Genomic DNA, 22,242 nt, shown 5'->3' on the forward strand with positions numbered 1-22,242 from the left:
GTATTTGCGTGCATTATAGGCCATTCCAAGAAACCTTATTGCTATGAATATCTTGTTATCTAACAAACGAATTATTTATGTTAATATTTTTAGCACATATGTTAAATTAGGTCATTTTTCATTTAGAGGGGGTATATATATATAGCTATTTACATTTTAAGTTTGAAAAATTACCGTACAAAATTGAATGCAAAGATAAGATAAGATTTATTTATACAACCCTGTTTGGAAATTAACTCCTTTTACAATCCTCCGTTTTCTTTAATAATAAGAAGAAGAGTGTAGACGGAGGGTAAGCGACCATTGGCTGGGAAACATGGCGGTAAAACTCGACTTGAAGGGAGAGGCCTTGAAGGAGACCCACAGCTCACACATCCAATATATTCCCTGTAACATTAGCTACGATGGAGACGCTCCAGTGGACAAGTTCTTCACGACCTATGTTACAGAACAAGTGGCAATTGACGAGAGTCAGAAGAAATGTAAGTTTTTTTTCCACTGGGTAATCCAGGACGGTCAACATACAGGCGTTACTACATTATAGTTTAATTATTTAAACTTTATATGTTATTAGGTTAGACTAGATGAACCTATGTTGGATTAGGTAGGTATTAAAATCTGTTGGTAAACCATCTTGTGTACGAAGTGACCTCTGTCCATTCCCAGTCAAATTAGTTTCGTTACAGTTATCAAGTTATCAGTTATCGTGAGCACAGTGACCCAGGGGCCTGTGTATTGGTCCCTGTATAGATCACTAGTGTGTGGTCACTCACTGAGTCAGGTTAAGCACTGTTTGGTGTAGCCAGTAACTGGCTGGGTGACCAGTCAACCATCCTCGCCCTTCCCTAGAGGGGCCAACGGCACGCTTCCTGGCACCAATAATGGTTTATATTACCATATATTGTAAAGATTTTCCTGGCAATATTAGACCTAAATTAATATATACATTTATATATATCTGTTGAATATTGCTTAAAGTATATTCCCTTTTTCCCAGATATTCCCTTCATAAAACATTTTACACATGTAACCTTGTATAATCTGGTTGAGTTATAGAGTACCACTACCAGAGTGGTAGGGTTATAAAGGCTTGGATCACTGATTGACCTCATTATAATGAACCTAACCTAATCTAATATTGTCATTGCCTGACCAATCTTATCCTCTTCTATTCTGTCCCAAACTAACCTAACCTAACCTAAGTTAACCTAAGAATACATGAATTCCAAAAATAAAAATGAAAGCTGTAAGGTTTAGAAATACACATAGTGGCCCTATTAAGTTTTTACATGACCAATGCAACTTTTAAAACTACAGTAAATAGTAGTGGTTCCAACTTTTTATTAACTTATTTCCAGTGGTTGCCGAGAAATGAGTTACTGACTATGGGTGTCTCTGAATTGTTCGTTTCCAAACGAAAGAGTACCGACACCCAGCCACCGTATCGTAAAACAGATCTTAACACTTGGTGATTCCAAACAATCTGTCAAATGTTGAAATATCTGGCATCCCAAATATCCATAACCAAAGCTGTTATTCTAGGAGTGTTTCCTGATACAGTACTGTAGTATGGAAATGAAGGGAGTTAAAATATAGACCGTAATATACAGTACATGGCTGGGCTTATTCTGATTAAATTCCCTTGCAAATAATTGATACTCTGTATATCTTAACACCTAAAGATTGGCACTAAGATGTCTGGAGACTTAGTTTTCCAGGATATTGGAAATGGGTGTTGTAGTTTTATCTTGCTGAACAGTGAGTGATGCTCAAGTACTTATAGACGATTTTTGGTGATCTTAGTACCAAACACTGTATAATATTTCATATTCTAAACAGTTAGGTTTAGAATAATGTTTTGTGTACTTTACTGTACTATGAAAGTGGGAGATATTAGTGATGCTGAGAGTGTGACTATGTGAGGGAGGACATTTTTGTTTATTTTTAATGTTCATAATATACAGTAGTACCTTTATTGATTGGAACAAAATAGAAAAGTACAGGTATATTTACTTTATTGGTAATGTAACTATAGGTGGTGGCAGTGTTGAGATCTAATGGTTATGTGATACTTTTCAGGATCTGGGTTAAGTACTTCATATACCATATGGTAGTTTTCACAGTCAAAGATTGTTCTGGTCTAAGGCTGTACCTCAGTGTCCATGACAACAAATGGATTAAAATGTAAACACTTTTGACAATACACATTTGTTTTGTATTAAAGGATATAACAAGTTTTGTACAGTGGGTGAATAACAACAATCATATTGGTTACAAAATAAAGTATACTGGTAAGCAAAGTAATTAGCTTTGAAGGAAGGTGTGGAAACTAAGAATTCAACGTGAATCAAAAACAAAAATAGTGTTTTTCCGCTAATGCTGTTGTAAGCATTCTATGGCATTTTTCAGGCTTAACAGGAACATTCCGAGGATATCCACTTCAAGGCTGTGTGATGGATGTCCCCGATGGATATACTGGAGTAGTACTGAAGGAAACAAGACCCAGTTTAAATTCTGATGATGACCGTACAATGAGAGCAATATGTCAGTTTGAAAAGTTCACCTTTTGGAACTGGGATCGAGAACCTTCTCGTGGGGATAGGTTCCAGCAGGCCATGGATTGGGTAGAAATTGCTAATGTGGTACGTACAGGAATTAATGTCCCAATTGTCATACTCCAAATATTTAAAAAACAAAAAATACACTAGTATAATCTTTTTTAATTAATAGTTAAATAAGAATAGGTATTATACAATATTAACTATACGTTTGCCCGAAATGCTATGCATATTAGAGGCTTTAGGTAATGTATGTACTAGCTCTATTGTTAAATCCAACATTGTTTGTAGCTCATCTTCAATATATGTACCTTTACCTGAATAAAATATCTAAATCAATCTATCTAAGAGTGAGTAGAAAGGAATTCTCAAGCAAGTTGAATAATGTGAAGGTTGTTGCTCAGGTGTTGGGCCCTGGTGTACAACACGAGGTGGATGGTGTAGTAACTTGGGTGCTTCTTGCACATGTGTTGGTGTCTGGTCTGTTTGTTATTTATGAGGTGGATGGTGTGGTGCCTTCTTGAGGTTATCTTGAGATGATTTCGGGGCTTTAGTGTCCCCGCGGCCCGGTCCTCGACCAGGCCTCCACCCCCAGGAAGCAGCCCGTGACAGCTGACTAACACCCAGGTGCCTATTTTACTGCTAGGTAACAGGGGCATAGGGTGAAAGAAACTCTGCCCATTGTTTCTCGCCGGCGCCTGGGATCGAACCCAGGACCACAGGATTACAAGTCCCGCGTGCTGTCCGCTCGGCCGACCGGCTGCCTTAGTGGTTGTTGCACCTGTACTTTCCTGTAAGTGCATATAGAGCAAGCTTCAGCTACTGGGGCCCCCCCTCATCATTAATTGCTTGTTGCCTATTACAGTGGCTCTTGCCCCCTCTTGCTGTGTATACCTAATCTTGTAACTATGTATGAAATTCACCTCCATTATTTCCCCTTTTAGCTCATTTCCCTTGAACATAAAAGTAAATTGAACTGAATAAAGTTTATTGGCCTATATAGGTACTTTCTTACATTCCCTGTTACTTCCCATGTCATCTCATCATATCATTTTTATGGAAAACTATTTTTTTATATACATAGATCAAAGCCTCTAAAATTGTTATATTATGATCATGTGGACTCGTTATACCCTTCTCTTTTTTTTCCATTGAGGTGAGGGCTAGTTTCCTTAGCCCTTAGCTAGTTTCCTTGTAGTTCATCCCTCTAAGTTCAGTGACTAGTCTCGTAGCAAACCTCTGGGTTGTCACTAATTGTGTTTTTATGCAGTTTAGGTGTGGATTCAACACTGGGGCTAAATTTAGCACTGATCTAGCATAAGTAGTATACAAATGTCCTGAAAGCTTATTTGTTCTTGAAAGTTGCATATCTGCTATGATAAACATAAGTTGTTTATCTGCATTATATATGGTTTACTAATATTGTCCTGTTAATATGTCCCCCAATAATAAACTTGAAGTTTTGTGTACTTTTAAGATCCATTTTCTTCTCCAACTCTAGTATTTGTTCTCCCATTATCTTGTGCTGACCCATGTCCTAAATCGCACCATCTTGCATTTGCTTCAGTTACAGTTGAACTGCTATTTCTTGGACTCTTTCTAAATTTCTCCAGGTCCACATGGAGCATTTTCCAATCCCTTTTTTCTGACTAGTCTCTTCAATTTTGCATCGTTAGCAAGCACTGGCACGGAAGCTCCATGTTCCAAAAATATGGTATTGACATTATCAGATACCATGCGAGTCCTAGTACCGATTTCATTGGTTCTCTGCTTCCCTCCATTCTGATCTGTCCAGTCTCGTTACTACCCTTTGCTTGCAGTTGGATCATTTATCGTGTCGCTAGGGCCAACTTGCTTGCAGTTACTCGAGCTTGTTATTCAAGTTTATGGAGGTGCCTCTTGTGTGTAAGTGTTGAAGGCTTTCTGCCAGTCAATACATGGCTTTGGACCTTAAGTGTGCAATTGAAAACAAAATCTGATTATTTTTGTGTTGAATGTATGTGTAAACAAAAACTGTACAAATCAAACTTAAAAGGTACAGTACATGGTAAAATTTAAGACAGGTTTTAGATACTGTATTTCTAAGAGTCCAAATTGTTTATAAATATTTAATGCTTCCACTACCAGTACTTTACAGCCACAAATTCAACAACTTCAGCACAAAATGACTTCCAGAGTGGTTGGGGTGTGCAGTGATACATTAATACCGTATAGCCTTTTTTTTAACAATACTGTAGTAATTCTGAAGTTTAATCTGGTCTCAATCTGCATATTTATGAAATATTCTATGTACAGTACTTTACCTTATAACATGCCCACACAAATCTTTGGCTGCCTGTGTTATTTTCTTGTAAATTTCAATACAATAACAATATTAAAGTAATTTCTAATGGAAAAAATACATTTGAGTTACTGCATACAGTAATTCTTTTAAATATTGCAAATTGACAGATGCCCATAAATACTTGAGTGCATGTGGTCAGCGGCAGCAAAATTTGAACACACCAGACCAATACTATTGTAGGAAGTGTTTTACAACTGAATGTAATGTATAGTGTCAGCATAGACCTAAGTGTTAAATACTATCTGTATTTTATCTGTGACTTTATCACCACATGACTAAAAATACTGGACTCCTGACAGTCTGCTCCTGTTAAATTCCTGTAACGTAAATCATTGACATCGCACACTTCAACTACTCTTGTATAGTCTCCAAGCTTTAGCCAGTTGTGTATAGTTTCTTTGATGGAAATGCTTTTTCAAATTTTCCTGAGAGCTGCTACCTATGACCTTGTTAACAGGTAATGTGCTCCCATATAGGGGCAGTTTGAGGTAGTGGACAGATAATCTAACTTGCATTTTAGCAAAGATGTTTTAACAATCCCTGTGAGTATTGTTTGCAGGAGTCTTGTAAGTCTGCATAGTGTAATTGAATGTACTTTCTACCTTCTAGTGGTTATTCTGAACTGGATGGAGTAATCTTGTGTCTTCCAATAGCCATCTGGTTGGGGTGCAGGCGATGAGTCACAATAACGTGGCTGAAGTATGTTGACCAGACCACACACTAGAAGTTGAAGGGACGACGACGTTTCGGTCCGTCCTGGACCATTCTCAAGTCGATTGTGACTTGAGAATGGTCCGGACTGACCGAAACATTTGAGAATGACCGGACTTTCGGTCCGTCCAATCGACTTGAGAATGGTCCAGGACGGACTGAAACGTCGTCGTCCCTTCAACTTCTAGTGTGTGGTCTGGTCAACATCTGGTTGGGGTATTTGTGAAGTTCCTCGCTGTGATAGTAAATATTTATACAGTACAGTATAGTTGCCTGGGAGTGTCTGATCCTATCTTTAGGCGGCCGAGATCTTTGCTTCAGTGAAGAACCGAGCGGCCACTTAAGAATATACTATTTCATTTCTCACTAACCTGGGTTTTCATTGGTGTAAAGTACTTGATTGTACTGTATTTCTGATTGGCATAGCTCAATAAGTTTTGGTCCAGTCACACATGACCTGGAAATTTCCTACATTTGCTGATTTAACAAACCTCGACCAGTTTTTGCTACTGAAAGTAGTTGATTCGACTGCATCCAGATTTTTTCATGAAACTGATTCCACTGGAGTTAGGCTCCACTGTATTCCATTTTTTTTTTTTGTTAAATAAATACTGAAAATATAGTATAGTATATACAGAATTTCTTACATTCTTGAACGACCAGTAGCATGCACAGCATTTTGGGCAAGTCCTTAATCCTAATTTTCACACGCGCACACACACACACACACACGTTGTGTGTTATGTTTTGTGTTATATGATAGAGTGCTGGGTAGACGGGACACCACGAGCGTAGCTCTCATCCTGTAACTACACTTAGGTAATTACACATGGAGGCCTGATAGCCAAGTAGACAGTGCTCTGGACTCGTAATCTTGGGGTCCAGATACAATCCCTGGTGATGGCAGAAACGAAATGGGCAGTTTCTTTTACCTAGCAGTAAATAGGTACCTGGGAGTTAGACAGCTGTTATGGGCTGCTTCCTGGGGGGGGGGGAGGAATTATTAGTAGTTAATAACAGTTGAGAGGCAGGTTGAAAGAGCAGAGCTCAACCCCCACAAGCACAACTAGATGAATACATCTACAGGAAGCAGCCTGTAGCAGCTGTCTAACTTCCAGGTACCTATTTACTGCTAGGTGAGCAGGGGCATCAGGGTGAAAGCAACTGCCTATTTGTTTCCGCCTCCACTGAGGATCAAACCCCAGACTCTTAGGATTACGAACCCCGAGCGCTGTCCACTCGGCTATCATCCCCCACCCCTCCAAAGATTTTTTTTTTTTTTTTTTACACCATCTATATACTGTACTTAAAAGCTATCCTAATGTCATATAAGATGATTTTATCACTATTGTACAGTATTTATATAATTTTCTGGTGATTGTCAAGTACAATCACTCGGATTCCTTTCTGTTTTTAGATTTTCTTAACAAAATTTCATAGTTTGCCTTTTTCATGTAGACTGTCTTTAGTCCCCTATTTTTATGTAGCTTTTTATCAGCAATAAATTTTACAATTCATTTGCTCACTTTGGTCAAGTCTTGAAAGTTTCATAGAATTTTTGTTTTTTTAATCCATAAATATTTTTAATATACTGCACTGTAGAATTGTTGCTTATACCTATTGGCATGTCGTTTATATAAATTTAGAACATTTTCAGGACTAGTACTGGTTCAGTGTGTGTTTTAAACACAAACTATACCATAAACTCATTGATTTGCTCCTTTTGTTGCAGATCCACAGTGGTGAAACATAGCACATACAAACGCACCGTAATTAAATTTGTAAGTTGTTCCTAATACATGCAAAATAAAAGTTGAAAGTTTGATGTGTATTACTTCAGCAAGTATGCAGTATTATTAAATTTGGTAGAGCTACACATCCTTCAGTGATAATGATGAAATTGCACGATGAAATCACAATAGCGATGTACCCGAGAAAATTACAATGCGTGGATTTGCACTTTTCTCTGGACTCCCCAGTCATGAGATTGCAAGACAATTTCTAGGTAATAAAGTTTCGGCCGTGTGAATCCTTTCTGGGGGGGAGGGGCGGGCCTCGTTGCTTCCTGAAGTCATCTCGATGAGATGGCTCCCAACTCTAGGTTGTATCAGCCGTGGAGTTCAGATTGGCCAGCCAGAACCTGGCCTTTTCCTCCACTTCACTCCTCATACTTTGGTTTTCCTTATTTACTGATAATTTTTTCTAGCTTCACTTTTACTGTATTTACTTTTTGACAGCCTTGCTAATAGCAAAACCTAAATCAACATCTGCCTCCCAGAACCCTTGGTCATGATGTTAACAGTGTAGAGGAATGGTGGCCATGTTTATCTTAGTTTAACTTGGAAATATATAAATTATCAGTACAGTGTACGCTCCCAAATCCATACACCACCTTAAATAACTGACCAAACTCACTAGTCTGAATTTCCTTAAAAAATTTGGATTTCTAAAAAAAAAAAAAAGTTAGGATTCCAGCAGGGAACACAATGAAATACAGATCAGTTGATTACAAAGTAATTTCCACAAATATTTTTCTTATTTGAAAGTTGAAGACATATGTTGCAATATGACAGCATATTGGTACATCAGATAAGGGTAAGAGGAACTTCCGCACAGTGGATGATTAGGCAGAATTATTAAACTTGGTCATGGGCGGGGAGGGAAGCCACTGGCAGAGTAGTACAGCACTAATATTAGTGCTGTTTCTGACAAAGAAAGCATATCGTATACAGTAGTTTGTGAATAAAATAAAGAGCGGAGGTTGAAAGAAGTGACAATAGATGCTACTACTGCTAACCATTCCTTACACAAATCAGCATGGAGGTTCATAAACACTTAAATTTGTATTCTTTTTGTGCTGGTGAGCAGGAGCTATTAAAATAACACAAAGTATTTTAATTTACTATTGACATTACACAAATAGCATTCTCATTAAGAAAATTATATATATAAAAAAAAGCTGTCAGAGACAGAAGATACCGCACTTTATTTGCATGCTGTACTGCAGCTCTGATACATGTACTCGGCATTAAGAAATTAAATACAGTTCATGTATCACCAACTGCTTCAAATATTTTATACTTTATTATACAGGCACAAAACCAGAAGTCTTACATAACATAGTATGTTGAACATCCTACATGCAGTATCTGACGTGGAGAAATGCAATTTCAATAATCTAATACTGTACAATGTAACTTTATGCTGTCTAATGACGGCATAACATTTGCCATGACTGGTTGTCATTTTGGACACGGCTTCTCAAAATATAATCTGAATATGGATAACTGATAAATTAATGTATATTAATATCAATGAAATTCTATCATTTTAAGCAGATCTATCACCAAAGCTCAATTACCTCTAAATACCATGCACAATTTAAGTACCGTACACCCTAAAGATGTAAAAACAAATACTGTCATTCATAAAAAAAATTACCTACATACCTACACTATTACTATAAAACCAAATAAGCATGTCTGAGATGACACAGAGAAACACACCAAATTTTCATAAAATAAAATATATATTCAAAGGTAAACAAAAATATCAAGATATCTACATTTTCTGTCAAACTCTAAAATCAAAAGACTAAAAATGTTTGTCAAACATCAAAACTAAATTCAGAATTTGCATGATTTTTATTTTAATTTGTTCTTAATTTTTGTACAAGCAGTCCACAGATCTACCAAGGTCGATTAGTAACTAATATGAACAGAGCTGTTAACCTAGAGAAACTGGAGAGACGAACACTTGTTACACCCTGGCCTCTCGGTATGGAGGCATACAAAACCATTTGTATCTTCATGTACATGCCTAACTGTCCATCCACATACAAATAGTGCCATCTGTGTTCTTTGTAGACACACAATTTTCTTTATTTTCCCTTCAAATCATCTTGCACAATTCACTCAACCAAGCTATAATAAATTAGTTTCTTATTGGTACCATCAGTGTCACTAAATTTCAAATCTTTGGTGGATAACAATCATAATTACAAATCTGGGTTTCATTCAAATTTGTCTGCCAAGAGAGAGCATGTTTTTCTTCAATACTGTACTATTAAAGATTGAATCACGTTATTCTATCTTCCTTTGGCTAAGCAAACCACATGGAAACTAAAATTCATTATCTTATCTTCCCACTAATTATTGGTTTACGGTAGAAAACATTGATTTTTTCTTAATAATAAAAATTAGATTTCTTTAACTTGTTTGCCTAATCAACTCCAAAAACACAAGATACTATTAACAGTGTTTTCCTAGCCATAATATAAAGTTCAACAATGGAATACAGACTTAGGGACTGACAATTTGTAACCCTATCTTTTTGTTTCTTCAAATTTCTTTGCATTACATTATTTACATTCGGCACAATTCAGTATAACCCCCCTAGGAACTGATACCACATAATAGATACTGCAGCAAACTCAATATGCACTCAATTAATAGAGCCAGTGTCAAGGAAGTTTTTTTTTTTTTAACTGAACTAGTTAGTGCTGCTCGATGCACAAAAAAATATTTGCCAGGAATACACCGCTAATATAATTATGTATACATATTGCAATTAATTGGCATTGCCTATATTAGAACTCCATGTCCCATAAATATAGCTGTAAATGTTGCAACTAGTTTCTAATGCCAAAAGCTGCATTATGGTAAACTCATGTCACAAAACTAAAATTAATTAAGTTATTTACACATCAGATTCTGCCAAGTCACTAATGTCACAGAATTTTAGTAGTGATTCTGAGCCAAATGGACTGGAAAAACTTAATAGACTAATGACAAATAGAACTGAAAAATTTGTGTGTGAAAACATACTATCATATGATGGGCATGTTAAACACATTTAACTTTTGCAATTAACACTTCAGTATCCACATGACAGATAGGCTATGATATTACAGTTCACAAAATTCGAGAAAGTATTGTCTTACTATAAAAATATATTAAATGAAATCAAAGACCACAGACCTATTCACATTAAAAAAATGCTGCCAACTCAAGAAAATACACCACAAAACTCAAATATTAAATATGCAATTTTATTAAAAATCAGAGAATATAGGGTAATTTTGCAGGGTCAGAGAGAGCACAGCCTAATACATAGAGAAAGCCTAGATAGGCATTGAGTTTAGCAGTCCTCTTTGGTATTGGCCCTTTGCCTACTGTTCTAAAATGCCTTTCTAGTCTGAATGCTTCAGGGATTGTAATTAGTGGAAGAAAAAGCATTGCTGAATACTTCATACCCCAAACAGCAAACATTGTATAAGGAGCAAAGAGAAAAACGGCATACAAAACTTCGGAAGCTGTCGAGCCGATAATAATAGCTAATGTGACAATCCCAGCTCGCCTGTCGGATTCTAAATCGCGAGTATTATTTGAATGAAGGATTGCTTCAGTATTTAAGGCAAGAGGTACAGCATACAAAATGGTTGCCCACTGAACATGCCCTGCTTGGACCATGTATGAAAAAAGTACAGTCATCGGACCAAAGAAGATAAGAATCATAACATCCCCCAAGGCAATGTACTTGAAGCCTATTCCACCAGTGTATAAAAATGAACTAGATAGCCCTCCAAAATACACCAGGGCCAAATGTTCCAAACGGGCACGTGTTACCATAGTCAAAATAACAAATCCGGCACACCCAATAGAATACAAAATGACACCAAGTGTTACAATTTCATCTTTGGAAAGGTGTTGGTCCACTAAGGTCCGATCATCACTCTTTTTACTGTCAATTCCTTTCACATAATCAAAATAAGTGTTCACAACATTACCAGCAGCATGTACTGACAAAGCTGTAAGTGCTGTTGTGACAAGTGCAACAATATTAAATTCTCCGGTAGCCTTATGGGCTAAAATACACCCCAACAATACTGGCATTAAGGAAGCACTGAAGGACCATGGTCGTAGAGCAAGCACATATGCCGATAACTTCATTAGAGGAGAACCGCGGCGCTTCTCCACTGGTGTCGAACTGTTACCATTCATCTTTGTCAAGTTTTACGAGCCTGTAAGTGAAATTAATGGTTTATAGGCATGGTTAAAAGACAAATTTTCATGGTACAAATTGCTCTCCATATTTTGTATTATTCTAGGTGGTAAAATATAGTGATTAAAACCATATTTGATTATCTACACTATAAACACAATACTGTGTGTTTAATACAATCACTGAAGGACTTCCATTCTGTACATTCATCTTTCCTAACTGTAAAATAACTGTGCAAGTGCTTGGTAAGGTCAGTATTGGATGCCAGCTGACCAGGGTTCGCTGAAGGTCTTCAGCTTTCTCATCTTACTAAATAAGAACACATTTTGACTTCCCTTCTTTTTCTCTTGGTATCTTATATAACCAGTACTTCAAGCCTTGCCCGACATACACGATCATGACATTAGTGGGTGCATAGCGATCATGGCTTAGCGTTTTCTCTTCAATCTTATTTGTTACAATAAAAAATTACTTCTGCATTTTTTATCCATCCATTAATTTCTGCTTTCTCATAGACCTGTGGTGTTTTCCTCATTCTATTTCTACGGCATAAAGATATTGCTTCATCATATTTATTATTAACCCTAATAAGACTCAAAAGGTGAATGAGTGAACAAGAAAAAACATTTGTAACACTTTTCAAACTTGTAAACTGCCTCCACTATGCATAAATAAAAATAAAAGTCTACATTTATACCTTTACAGTATCTTTTATATCTTGAACACAATATGCTACAATGTACAGCATAACATACTCCCTATATGCTTGCTGCTTCCTCCTGCTCACAGATGCTGCAAGAGGCGCTACAAGTTTCTTCAGCACGCTAAGGAAATTCCTGTGTGAAAGCCAACACTCAGAGCTTGACAAAAATAACAAAGAACTATATATATATAAACTTCACTTAATGAACGAATACTTCACAGGTCACGACCTCTCCGTAGAGTACAGTCACACCTCCACAGATGTCCAGTATCAGCTCTTGATACTGGTAATGGCTCCAAAGGGCCACTACTTACAGGCTATTCATGCCCGTGCCACCTTTTAGGTGGCTTAATCTTCATCAATCAATCAATGAGCGACTACTTCCCGTGTGCGTGCTGCCAAGCAAGCACAGGTCTACGGTAATGGTGTGGGGGGGGGGCAGCTTGCCACTGGATAATTCAGCCCACAGCTGTTGTCATTGTACTATACCATACACAGACCTTCTGTGCAGGTTTGTGCTTTTATGAGCCACATATGACTGGAGCCATGTGTCCCCGAGACACGTGGGGACAGGAAGACAGCACCTGTGGGACAAGGATAGGTATTTCCTGCATCACACTAGCGGGTCAACTCCGCCCACATTATACTCTCCCTCTCTCTCTCTCTCTCTCTCTCTCCCTCCCTCCCCTTCTCACCCCTTTCACAGCCTCCACTCTCACAGTATCCCTCTCACCGGCACTCTGCTCTCACCCCTCTCACCTCTAGTCATGATAGCAGCAGCTCAGACACAACTTGGTGTGATTTATGTCAGAAAATAGCAGGCGTCGTCTCCCCGGAGGCTGCCATGTAAACACAGGTTGCTGAGTGGGCTACGTTCTCTACAACCAACAAAATAAAACTCGAATCACATCTAAATATCTTTGATGGCTCTAAAATAAAATGTATATATGTATATAAATTCCTAACGGTTTGCTGGAAATTGAGCATAGGGCTAAATACGTTGTTATGCAATCATTGGAACAAAAATATAAGCCGTACCTTCAATGTCAAAATTGAATATTATATATATAAAATAAGATAAAAATGGCCTTGTTGCGGCATAATCATATTTATTAAAACATTTTGTTTTGTGGTACTTGTATGAACTCTACAGAATTGTATTATTTTTTGTATTATTTTTTATGTTATTTCCGTGCGCAGTGAACGTCATCTGGGCTCAGGTGTTGGGACTGGGATACTCTGGTCAGGGACACACCTGTGGTGGGATACCCGGGGGACAGGAAGACTGCTACAGTCAGTTGAGGCCGTCCCTTAGCCAAACCCTCCGCGCTGTGTCACCCATCCAGTGACTGGGGGGAGACCTGACCACACAGGCTTTTGTCACGTCCTCTCATTATGAATTATCTGTCTGATGTATCATATTTAATTCATTGTGCCGCGGGACAGGCAGCCAGTTTATACATACATTATGAATTATCTGTCTGATGTATCATATTTAATTCATTGTGCCGCGGGACAGGCAGCCAGTTTATACATACATTATGAATTATCTGTCTGATGTATCATATTTAATTCATTGTGCCGCGGGACAGGCAGCCAGTTTATACATACATTATGAATTATCTGTCTGATGTATCATATTTAATTCATTGTGCCGCGGGACAGGCAGCCAGTTTATACATACATTATGAATTATCTGTATGTATCATTTAATTCATTGTGCCGCGGGACAGGCAGCCAGTTTATACATACATTATGAATTATCTGTATGTATCATTTAATTCATTGTGCCGCGGGACAGGCAGCCAGTTTATACATACATTATGAATTATGTCTGATGTATCATATTTAATTCATTGTGCCGCGGGACAGGCAGCCAGTTTATACAAACATTATGAATTATCTGTATGTATCATTTAATTCATTGTGTCGCGGGACAGGCAGCCAGTTTATACATATAATGTTAGGCTTGTATTGAGGTCTACCCCCCTTCCCTCCAGGGTCGAATAATGATTATATAATTACCTTTATTATTAAATGTTACAAATGTTGACTGAAATAAAATTTATGTATGTAGCTAGAGTTTTTCTCGGTTATTTGAATCTTGTCGTTTCAGAAATTTTGAATGTAAAGACTTGTGAAAACAACATAGTATTGGGAAAATGAAGTCTTTCTTGAGCCTTGGAATTGGAAAACCAACATCTGTCCTCGAAGCTCCTAAACCAGCAAGTGGCATTCTACCCCATCAAGAGGAAGAGAGTCTGGCAAACCTCTGGGTTGAAATAACAAAGTAAGTTTCAACTATGGCACAGGCATGGGGACCCTTGGACCCTTTTGTGCATGACCTGTTTTGAATATGATCTGTGCGGTGGTGTTTTGTTTAGTACTGTACTCTATATTACACTATTACACATGCAGATGAAGGGTCACAATAACGTGGCTGATATATGTTGACTAAACCACACACTAGAAAGTGAAGGGACAACGACTTTTCGGTCCGTCCTGGACCATTCTCAAGTCGATTGTGAGAATCGAGACAATCGACTTGAGAATGGTCCAGGACAGACCAAAACGTCGTCTCTTCACTCTATATTACATATGTCATGCAGACTATAATACAGAAATATTCCAATAAACATCACACAATTTAGTTCCTAAGAACTAATATACAGTAAATTTCTTAATCCTTATAAATTGTAGAAATGCTTATTTACAAGCTAAGGGATCTGAATATATCACTATTGCTCTTCATGACTGCATAAATGTATCACTAACTTTGACTTTAGATTGCATCCTGTGAGTTATAGCTGATGCAAGAAGTTTGGTCAGTAAAGAAACAGAGTAGCTGCAATATAATGAAAAACAAGTACAGTACGTTGTGTACAGTTATCTAGAAAACAAACATTTTATTTTGATCATTTCATGATGCATTATATACTACATTTTCATATTTTTGCTTGTTCAGTGGCAATCTAGGATTTCTTTTGGGAGGTTCTAACACTAAAGGATTTAATGACATAAGAATATAACAAACTACAGGAAACATATTGGCTATTGATGCAGCTCTTACCGATATTCTACCAGACTCACTCATGTATACAACTACAGGGGTACACGGGGTTGCCCGGGTGTCTGTCTGTCTGTCTCCCATCTGTCCCATCTAGCCATCCATCAATATCTACCTATCCATCAATCCTTTCATATTCATCTATTTATCCATCTCTTTTCATCTGTCTATACATCCATCTATCTATCCTTTCATATATCCATCAAAGTATCCATCAGTCTTATCTATGTATCTATCCATCCATCTATTTTTCTGTCTGTCCATGTATCGGCTTATCTTCTCATCTATCTATCATCTATCCATCTATCTATCTGCTGTCTGTCTGTCTCTGTCTCTTTCAATGACTTACTTTGTCTCTCTTTCCCTGTCTCTCGTGTAAAAGTATTATTGCCTAATGTGTGGGTGGTCTGCAATGAGAGGAGTTTAGCAGTATGAAATAGAATGGTAACCCTGTACTCCAAGAAAGGGCGTTGCTTGAGGAACTTTGAAGGAGTTGGAGGGTTGTTAGTTTTATGCGAGTATGGGCAAATATTGACAGCAGGAAATTTCTGTTATTTTCCTCAATCAGTGAATAATGGTGTATATTACTATAAGAATTGATTTTTTTTTTAGTTTCCAAAATATTTAGCTGTTTAGTCAGTGAACAATGTTAAAAGTTGTGTGTGTGTGTGTTTGGGAGGGTCTGAATGTGACCTTGGCACGCTGTTCCTTTTTTAATTCTCGCAACCCCAACCAGTTTATGTTCATCATGTACCCTAGACCATATGCTAAGGAAGCTTTTCCTACGCCCTTGACTAGGCATAACTGGCTGACCTCTCACGGTGTTCAAGAGAGAACTTGATAAGCATCTCTAAAGGATACCTGATTAACAAGGCTGTGATTCGTATACGAGGCTGTGAGCAGCTGCGTCCAACAGCCTGCCTGGTTGACCACACGCACCAACCAGGAGGCCTGGTCAGAGCCTGAGCCATGGGAACATTGATCACTAGACCAACAAAGAGTAAAAAGGCAGGCTATTAAGAGATCCCTAGGGCTGATATGATTTACATGTGTAAGGCTATCTCAGTGCAGCTAACTACAGAGAACCAACATTTAGCCCCTCCAGAAATGTTGTGTGACAAGTTAAATAATGAGACTGAATACAAATATTTAATGTGGTTTTGCCTTTTTGTAGATCTGAAGCTGGTTGTTGCAAGATATTGAGTGAAGTCCGAAATTACAGAGAGGCTCTTAAAGACATTCAAGAAGCAGAAGAAAAACTTTTGAAAGATTTGGGATCTTCTGGCCTGACAGCAATTTCCCCACAGATGCAGCAGGCGACAGATGAATACCTATCTGTGGTTATGGAGGTTGGTAAACCTGGTCTATATTTTTTAAGAGCTACTTCCATAAATTGTGTATAAAGTGGTCAACATAATTTTTAATAAGAAATAAGTTGCTGAGAGTTTTTGAATCTGCACTAATTGTGGATTATTTATAATTTGTGAACTGGGGAATATTATTCATTCGGTATCATTACCTGAATATCCACTTGTCTTTGTGTGTGCTAAGTGATAGCCGTCATCTCCCACAAAATGTACAGTACTTAGAAATTGAAACCGACCTGGTCAATGCAGTCAGGTCACAACTGAAATGACCCGCGTTTGATTCCCACTACAAGACACAAACTTTGTTGTGTTTCCTTTTACCTTGTGCATCTGATCACTCGGTAGTAAATAGGTCCCCAGGAGTTAGGCAACTGTAGTGGTTGCAACTTGGATAGGTTAGTAGTTAGCCTAGGGAGATCTCAATAAGCCTAACAGGTTTCCTGTCCCCCAACACTGGGAAACCAAATCATGCTGTGTTCAACCAGGTTGTCTGACCTTCAGATTAGGCCCAAGGTCAAGGTAGGCCCTGAATCTTTCAAATTCTGTCAGCAGTTGGCAGTTGAGTCAAATGTCACCCCATGTGATACTGTATAAAATGAACAATTATGCTTCCATCAACCTTGCACACATACATGTGTGCATATGTATTTCTTCTATTTTTGTCTACATAATTGAGAGATTGTTGTTATAGATTCAGCTACTCGGAACAAGTACCAAGTAGCATGGGCTATGGTGAGCCCGTAATTTACCTGACACAGGAGCGGGGCAAGTAGCATGGGCTATGGTGAGCCTGTAGTGGACTTGCCTGGCACAGGAGCGGTGCTGTGTGTGTGTTCCAATTGAGAGATGATCTGGGAGCCAACATGCCCATTTTCTAGAGCTACCAAACTAATTTTCTGGGATGATCGTGGGTTGCTGGGGGACTTTTCCTGTTCTTTTGGTGAGTCTGCCCTCCCTTATTGGCCTAAGTTGCTCAAGTCATTGGTTCCACAAACTCTTCCTTATCTTTTGGGGCTTTCTCTTCTGGAAAGGTGTCTGTTGGGAGTTTGCTCTGGAGCACTTGCTCAGAAATAGGGTGTTGAGGCTGTGCAACATTCCTTTATGAGCAGCATATCGATTTCTTCTCATTCCACTCTACAAGTGGAATGTAATATCTGCCATAGCTACTATATCTGTGAGTGTTGAGAGTTAGCCTCCACTGACCTTGTAGTGGTAGTGATACTACTATTTGGTAATACCTGGAGTAGTTAGTAATTATTAAACATAAAAGAGATTTAACTGCAATTCCTTGTGTTTCTGATTGTTTCTTGGAGGTGTTAAATTATTGTTTCTGCTCTTTGGAGTCAGTGAGTGATCATTTTAGTGATAAGATTGAATTTTATTTTCATGTCTTCCCTCCCAAATAAAATGCCAAGGCCATTTGAAATGTTACTTGACATAGTGAGACTACAGATCGTAGAAAGCCTGAAGGGAATGTTAAGTCCAGTTCCGGGCTAGTGGAGAAACCAAGGGGATATTCAAAATAGTGTTTCATAAATTCACTAATTTTTTTTTCTGTTAAAGATGAAACCCAAAAGTGATGAGACAAGCTTAGCTGTACAACAAGTTATGGGTGAGCCAATAAAGCAGTACCAAGCACTGTATGAACATCTAGATGCATTACGTAGGCGGCGAGATGCTCAGCTTGTTGTGGTGCAAAAGTGTCAAGATAAACTGGATCGATTAAAATTAAAGGTAAGTACAAGTTATCATTATTAATATCTGCAGTAATAAGGGAACTGTTCATTATTTTTTTGTAATATGAGAGCTGCTATAATTAACAAAACTGCCACATCCAATCAGGAACTACCTCATTGTGCGTTAATATAGACTTTTAGTTAATATGGACTTTTTTAGTTTATTACATGTAATATTAAAATGATTTGAAAAGAAATACCTGCACTACCACACGGGGTCTGGTAGCTGAGTGGACAGCGCGCAGGACTCGTAATTCCGTAGCCCGGGTTTGATTCCCGGACCAGGCAGAAACAAATGGGCAAAGTTTCTTTCACTCTGAATGCCCCTGTTATCTAGCAGTAAATAGGTACCTGGGAGTTAGACAGCTGTTATGGAGCTGCTTCCTACGGGGGGGTGTAATTACCTAAGTGTAGTTACAGGATGAGAGCTACACTCATGGTGTCCCGTCTACCCAGCACTCTTTGTCATAGAGCGCTTTGAAACTACCAACGGTTTTGGCCTCCACCACCTTCTCACTTAACTTGTTCCAACCGTCTACCACTCTGTTTGCGAAAGTGAATTTTCTTATATTTCTTTGGCATCTTTGTTTAGTTAGTTTAAAAATATGACCTCTTGTTCTTGAAGTTCCAGGTCTCAGGAAATCTTCCCAACCAATTTTATCAATTCTTGTTACTATTTTGTACGTAGTGATCATATTACCTCTTTTTCTTCTGTCTTCTATTTTTGGCATATTGAATGCCTCGAACCTCTCCTTGTAACTCTTGCCCTTCAGTTCTGGGAGGCACTTAGTAGCATGTCTTTGCACCTTTTCCAGTTGATGTGCTTCTTAAGATATGGGCACCACACAACCACAGCGTATTCTAGCTTTGGCTTGACAAAAGTTGTGAACAATTTCTTTAGTATTTCACCATCCATGTATTTAAAAGCAATTCTGAAGTTAGAAAGCATAGCATAGGCTCCTCACACAACGTTCTTTATGTGGTCCTCAGATGATAGTTTTCTATCTAGAACCACCCCTAGATCTTTCTTTATCAAAATTCTTTAAAGATTTCTCACATAATTTATAGGTTGTGTGGGGTCTATGTTCTCCTATTCCACATTCCATAACATGGTATTTATTCACATTAAATTCCATTTACCAAGTGGTGCTCCATATACTTATTTTGTCATGGTCTTCTTGAAGGGCATGACAATCATCTAAGTTTCATGTCCTTCCTATTATCTTAGCATCATCAGCAAACATGTTCATATAATTCTGTATTCCATCTGGTAGATCATTTATGTAGACAATGAACATCACCGGTGCAAGAACTGAACCCTGTGGTACTCCACTTGTGACATTTCTCAATGTATCAGTCTGATACATTGCCTCTGATTACTGCCCTCATTTTTCTATCAGTCAGAAAAATTTTCATCCATCTTTTCATCTATCTGAAAAAAAATTTTGTGTGAAAAAAAAAATTAGTTAGTAGTTAGTAACAGTTGATTGACAGTTGAGAAGCGGGCTGAAAGAGCAAAGCTCAACCCCAGCAAGCATAACTAAGTGAATACTAGAACTTTGTTTTTAATTCTTAAATGTGTGAATGGGTAGAGGAAATAAAATTCTTTATCATATGAACATTTTTCAAATAACCTAATTACTGTACTGTCATGCATCCCACCATGTGCAAATATTATGCAAATATATTTTGCAAAAATGCATTATGTTACACTTAATTAGAATTTACTCCTTAGGGCAAGCGCACAACGGATGTGATGGTGGAGCGAGACAGTGCACAGCGTCAGCTGAAGGAAATCAACGGGCAGCTGCTTACCGAGGCCAAGAAATTTCATTCTATGCGACAGCCTTTGCTGCAACCATGCATCCAAGCATATGTGCAAACTCTGGTAATAATTTTAGATTGTTTTAAATTTAATATTAAATTAATTTAAATTAATATTGAGCATACTTTTATTTGTAAAGATTGTTATTTCCTTGAAGTAGAAGATGGAAAATTCCAATGAAAATGTTAATTACTAGGTGTGGTGAACATGTACACCATTAGCATATATGAATAAAATATTCAAGTTATTTTACACTGATAGACAGGTTAGAAAAAGGAGGAAGAGAAGAAAAATTATATGTCAAAGAAAGTTTGAAATGTAGTCTGAAATAGGGAATCACAATTGTCACACACACACGAAACCTATTTGAAGCAACTTTATGTACTCAGTCTATTTTGTTATTTATGCATGGTCTTCTCCCATGTATTTTTAACTTCATTTTGGATACAAAATATTTGCCAAATAATTTAATTGCTAACATCTTCATGCTGAAAATATCACAACATTCCAAACATATGACTGCCTATCTGATAATTGCTCTGTTTGAAATTTCTTTCACATGTGGCTTGAATTTGTGAGTTGAATAATAATTTGTTTTATTTGTCTCTCAGGTGGATTACTATGGAACAGCAAACTCCCACTTTAGTAACTTTATTCAGACCAGTCGCGGAGCTCACCAGATCAAAGACACCGAGTATGAAGCAATGATGGGGGAACATTTAAAGAATATTAAGTCTCTAAAAATTGTAGCCACATAGTTTTAAGGTAAAATAAATAGGATATTATTAATAATTAGCTACCCTTGAAGGTGTGCTTCATGTTTTCATCATGTATAACCCATTTTTTTTTTTCATTTCTTTCTGAATAATTTTTCTTCCTGTAGGTCTCTCTTCAACATCTTAAGAATGCCTTATTATAATGACCTAAAACTATTATTGAATTTAAGGAATATAGTCCAAATGGAACATTGCTCTTAATGAGAAAATCAATAGGAGCCATGAGAAGGATTCAAAACTGCGTACTGCATCCCAAACATACTGAATATCTCTTTGATACATCACGTTAATGGAATTTCTTTGTGCATTGTTTTTAATCTTCATTCTGCGATATATTTTTATTTCTCATGACATTGATTTACTTTTAAATCTTGAACACTTGTGTAGGATCATATAATTGAGATGCATATTGATTTTGGTCAGTGGAGCCTTTTCTAGGTAACCATTTTTATATAAAACAATATACCAAACTTTACCCTTTGGTTTCACTTGGAGCCAAAGGGAAAATTATTTTGCTAAGCTGAAAGAGGTGTTTATCCACTATCATGGAATTGCCTTCCTGTATACGGGAAAGGTAGATAACCCAAAACAGTGTTCCTCTCTTGCCACTGCTTCTTGGCAGCATATTTTACTAGAATTATTGTATAATATTTTGTCTACACAAGTTCATATGGTGTCCTAAAAGCATCATAACATGCTATTTAAATCTGATATAAACAAAATTATGCATATTTTTGTCAGGCTTTTGGAGACAGTGTAGTGAACATACTTATTTTTTTAAACTGTAATAATACATATTGTTATATAAATATAAAGTGAATAACTGATTTTTAGTCAACTTTTTTGCCTATCTTGCTAAACCCACCACCTATAATAGAGCACTGAGCATATTGAAATGCCTATTTCTGGACTGCTCTTCACTATCTTCAGTAGTGGTTCAATTTTCCTATCCTATTTTCCTTCCTTTCGTGTGGTGTTCTGCTCTTTCTAGGAGGGCCCACAATAGCTTCCAATCTGAAGCACGAAGTCTTCGAGACCAACCCTTACATACCAGGAGCCACGACCAATACATGGCACCCTCTCCAAGGTCAAGGAAGTTCGAAGGTCAGAAATTGATGCAATACTGTACCAAGGAAACCAAACAGAAAGGTT

The 22,242-nt window shown here is 37.6% G+C and overlaps 3 protein-coding genes across 7 annotated transcripts; 2 read left to right on the forward strand and 1 right to left on the reverse strand.

The window, feature by feature from the left end:
- The first annotated feature begins 272 nt into the window (after positions 1 to 272).
- LOC123744866 (ribonuclease H2 subunit C) lies at positions 273 to 7,435 on the forward strand. Its single transcript, XM_045725063.2, has 3 exons — positions 273 to 482; positions 2,410 to 2,642; positions 7,346 to 7,435. Exons 1-3 carry the CDS (start codon positions 317 to 319, stop codon positions 7,364 to 7,366), a joined length of 420 nt encoding a protein of 139 aa, XP_045581019.1. The 5' UTR covers positions 273 to 316; the 3' UTR covers positions 7,367 to 7,435.
- Positions 7,436 to 8,500: 1,065 nt separating this feature from the next.
- heix (UbiA prenyltransferase domain-containing heix) lies at positions 8,501 to 13,234 on the reverse strand. 2 transcript variants are annotated; one of them, XM_045725056.2, is made up of 2 exons: positions 13,079 to 13,234; positions 8,501 to 11,635 (listed from the first exon to the last, which is right to left on the reverse strand). In XM_045725056.2, exon 2 carries the CDS (start codon positions 11,613 to 11,615, stop codon positions 10,674 to 10,676), a length of 942 nt encoding a protein of 313 aa, XP_045581012.1. In that variant the 5' UTR covers positions 11,616 to 11,635; positions 13,079 to 13,234; the 3' UTR covers positions 8,501 to 10,673. The 2 variants fall into 2 exon arrangements, with proteins under 2 accessions (XP_045581012.1, XP_045581013.1); XM_045725057.2 differs by lacking the exon at positions 13,079 to 13,234 and adding an exon at positions 12,372 to 12,485.
- A 260-nt stretch (positions 13,235 to 13,494) lies between these two features.
- LOC123744865 (dynamin-binding protein) lies at positions 13,495 to 21,918 on the forward strand. Of its 4 annotated transcripts, none has more exons than XM_045725059.2 (6): positions 13,495 to 13,612; positions 14,436 to 14,609; positions 16,561 to 16,735; positions 18,317 to 18,487; positions 20,225 to 20,377; positions 20,926 to 21,918. In XM_045725059.2, the coding sequence occupies exons 2-6, from the start codon at positions 14,482 to 14,484 to the stop codon at positions 21,070 to 21,072; spliced, it is 774 nt and encodes a 257-aa protein (XP_045581015.1). In that variant the 5' UTR covers positions 13,495 to 13,612; positions 14,436 to 14,481; the 3' UTR covers positions 21,073 to 21,918. The 4 variants fall into 4 exon arrangements, with proteins under 4 accessions (XP_045581015.1, XP_045581016.1, XP_045581017.1 ...); XM_045725060.2 differs by having other exon boundaries at positions 13,498 to 13,561; XM_045725061.2 differs by having other exon boundaries at positions 13,502 to 13,539.
- Positions 21,919 to 22,242: the final 324 nt, after the last annotated feature.

This window comes from Procambarus clarkii, chromosome 70 (genome assembly GCF_040958095.1).
Source record: "Procambarus clarkii isolate CNS0578487 chromosome 70, FALCON_Pclarkii_2.0, whole genome shotgun sequence".
NCBI classification, from domain to species: domain Eukaryota; kingdom Metazoa; phylum Arthropoda; class Malacostraca; order Decapoda; family Cambaridae; genus Procambarus; species Procambarus clarkii.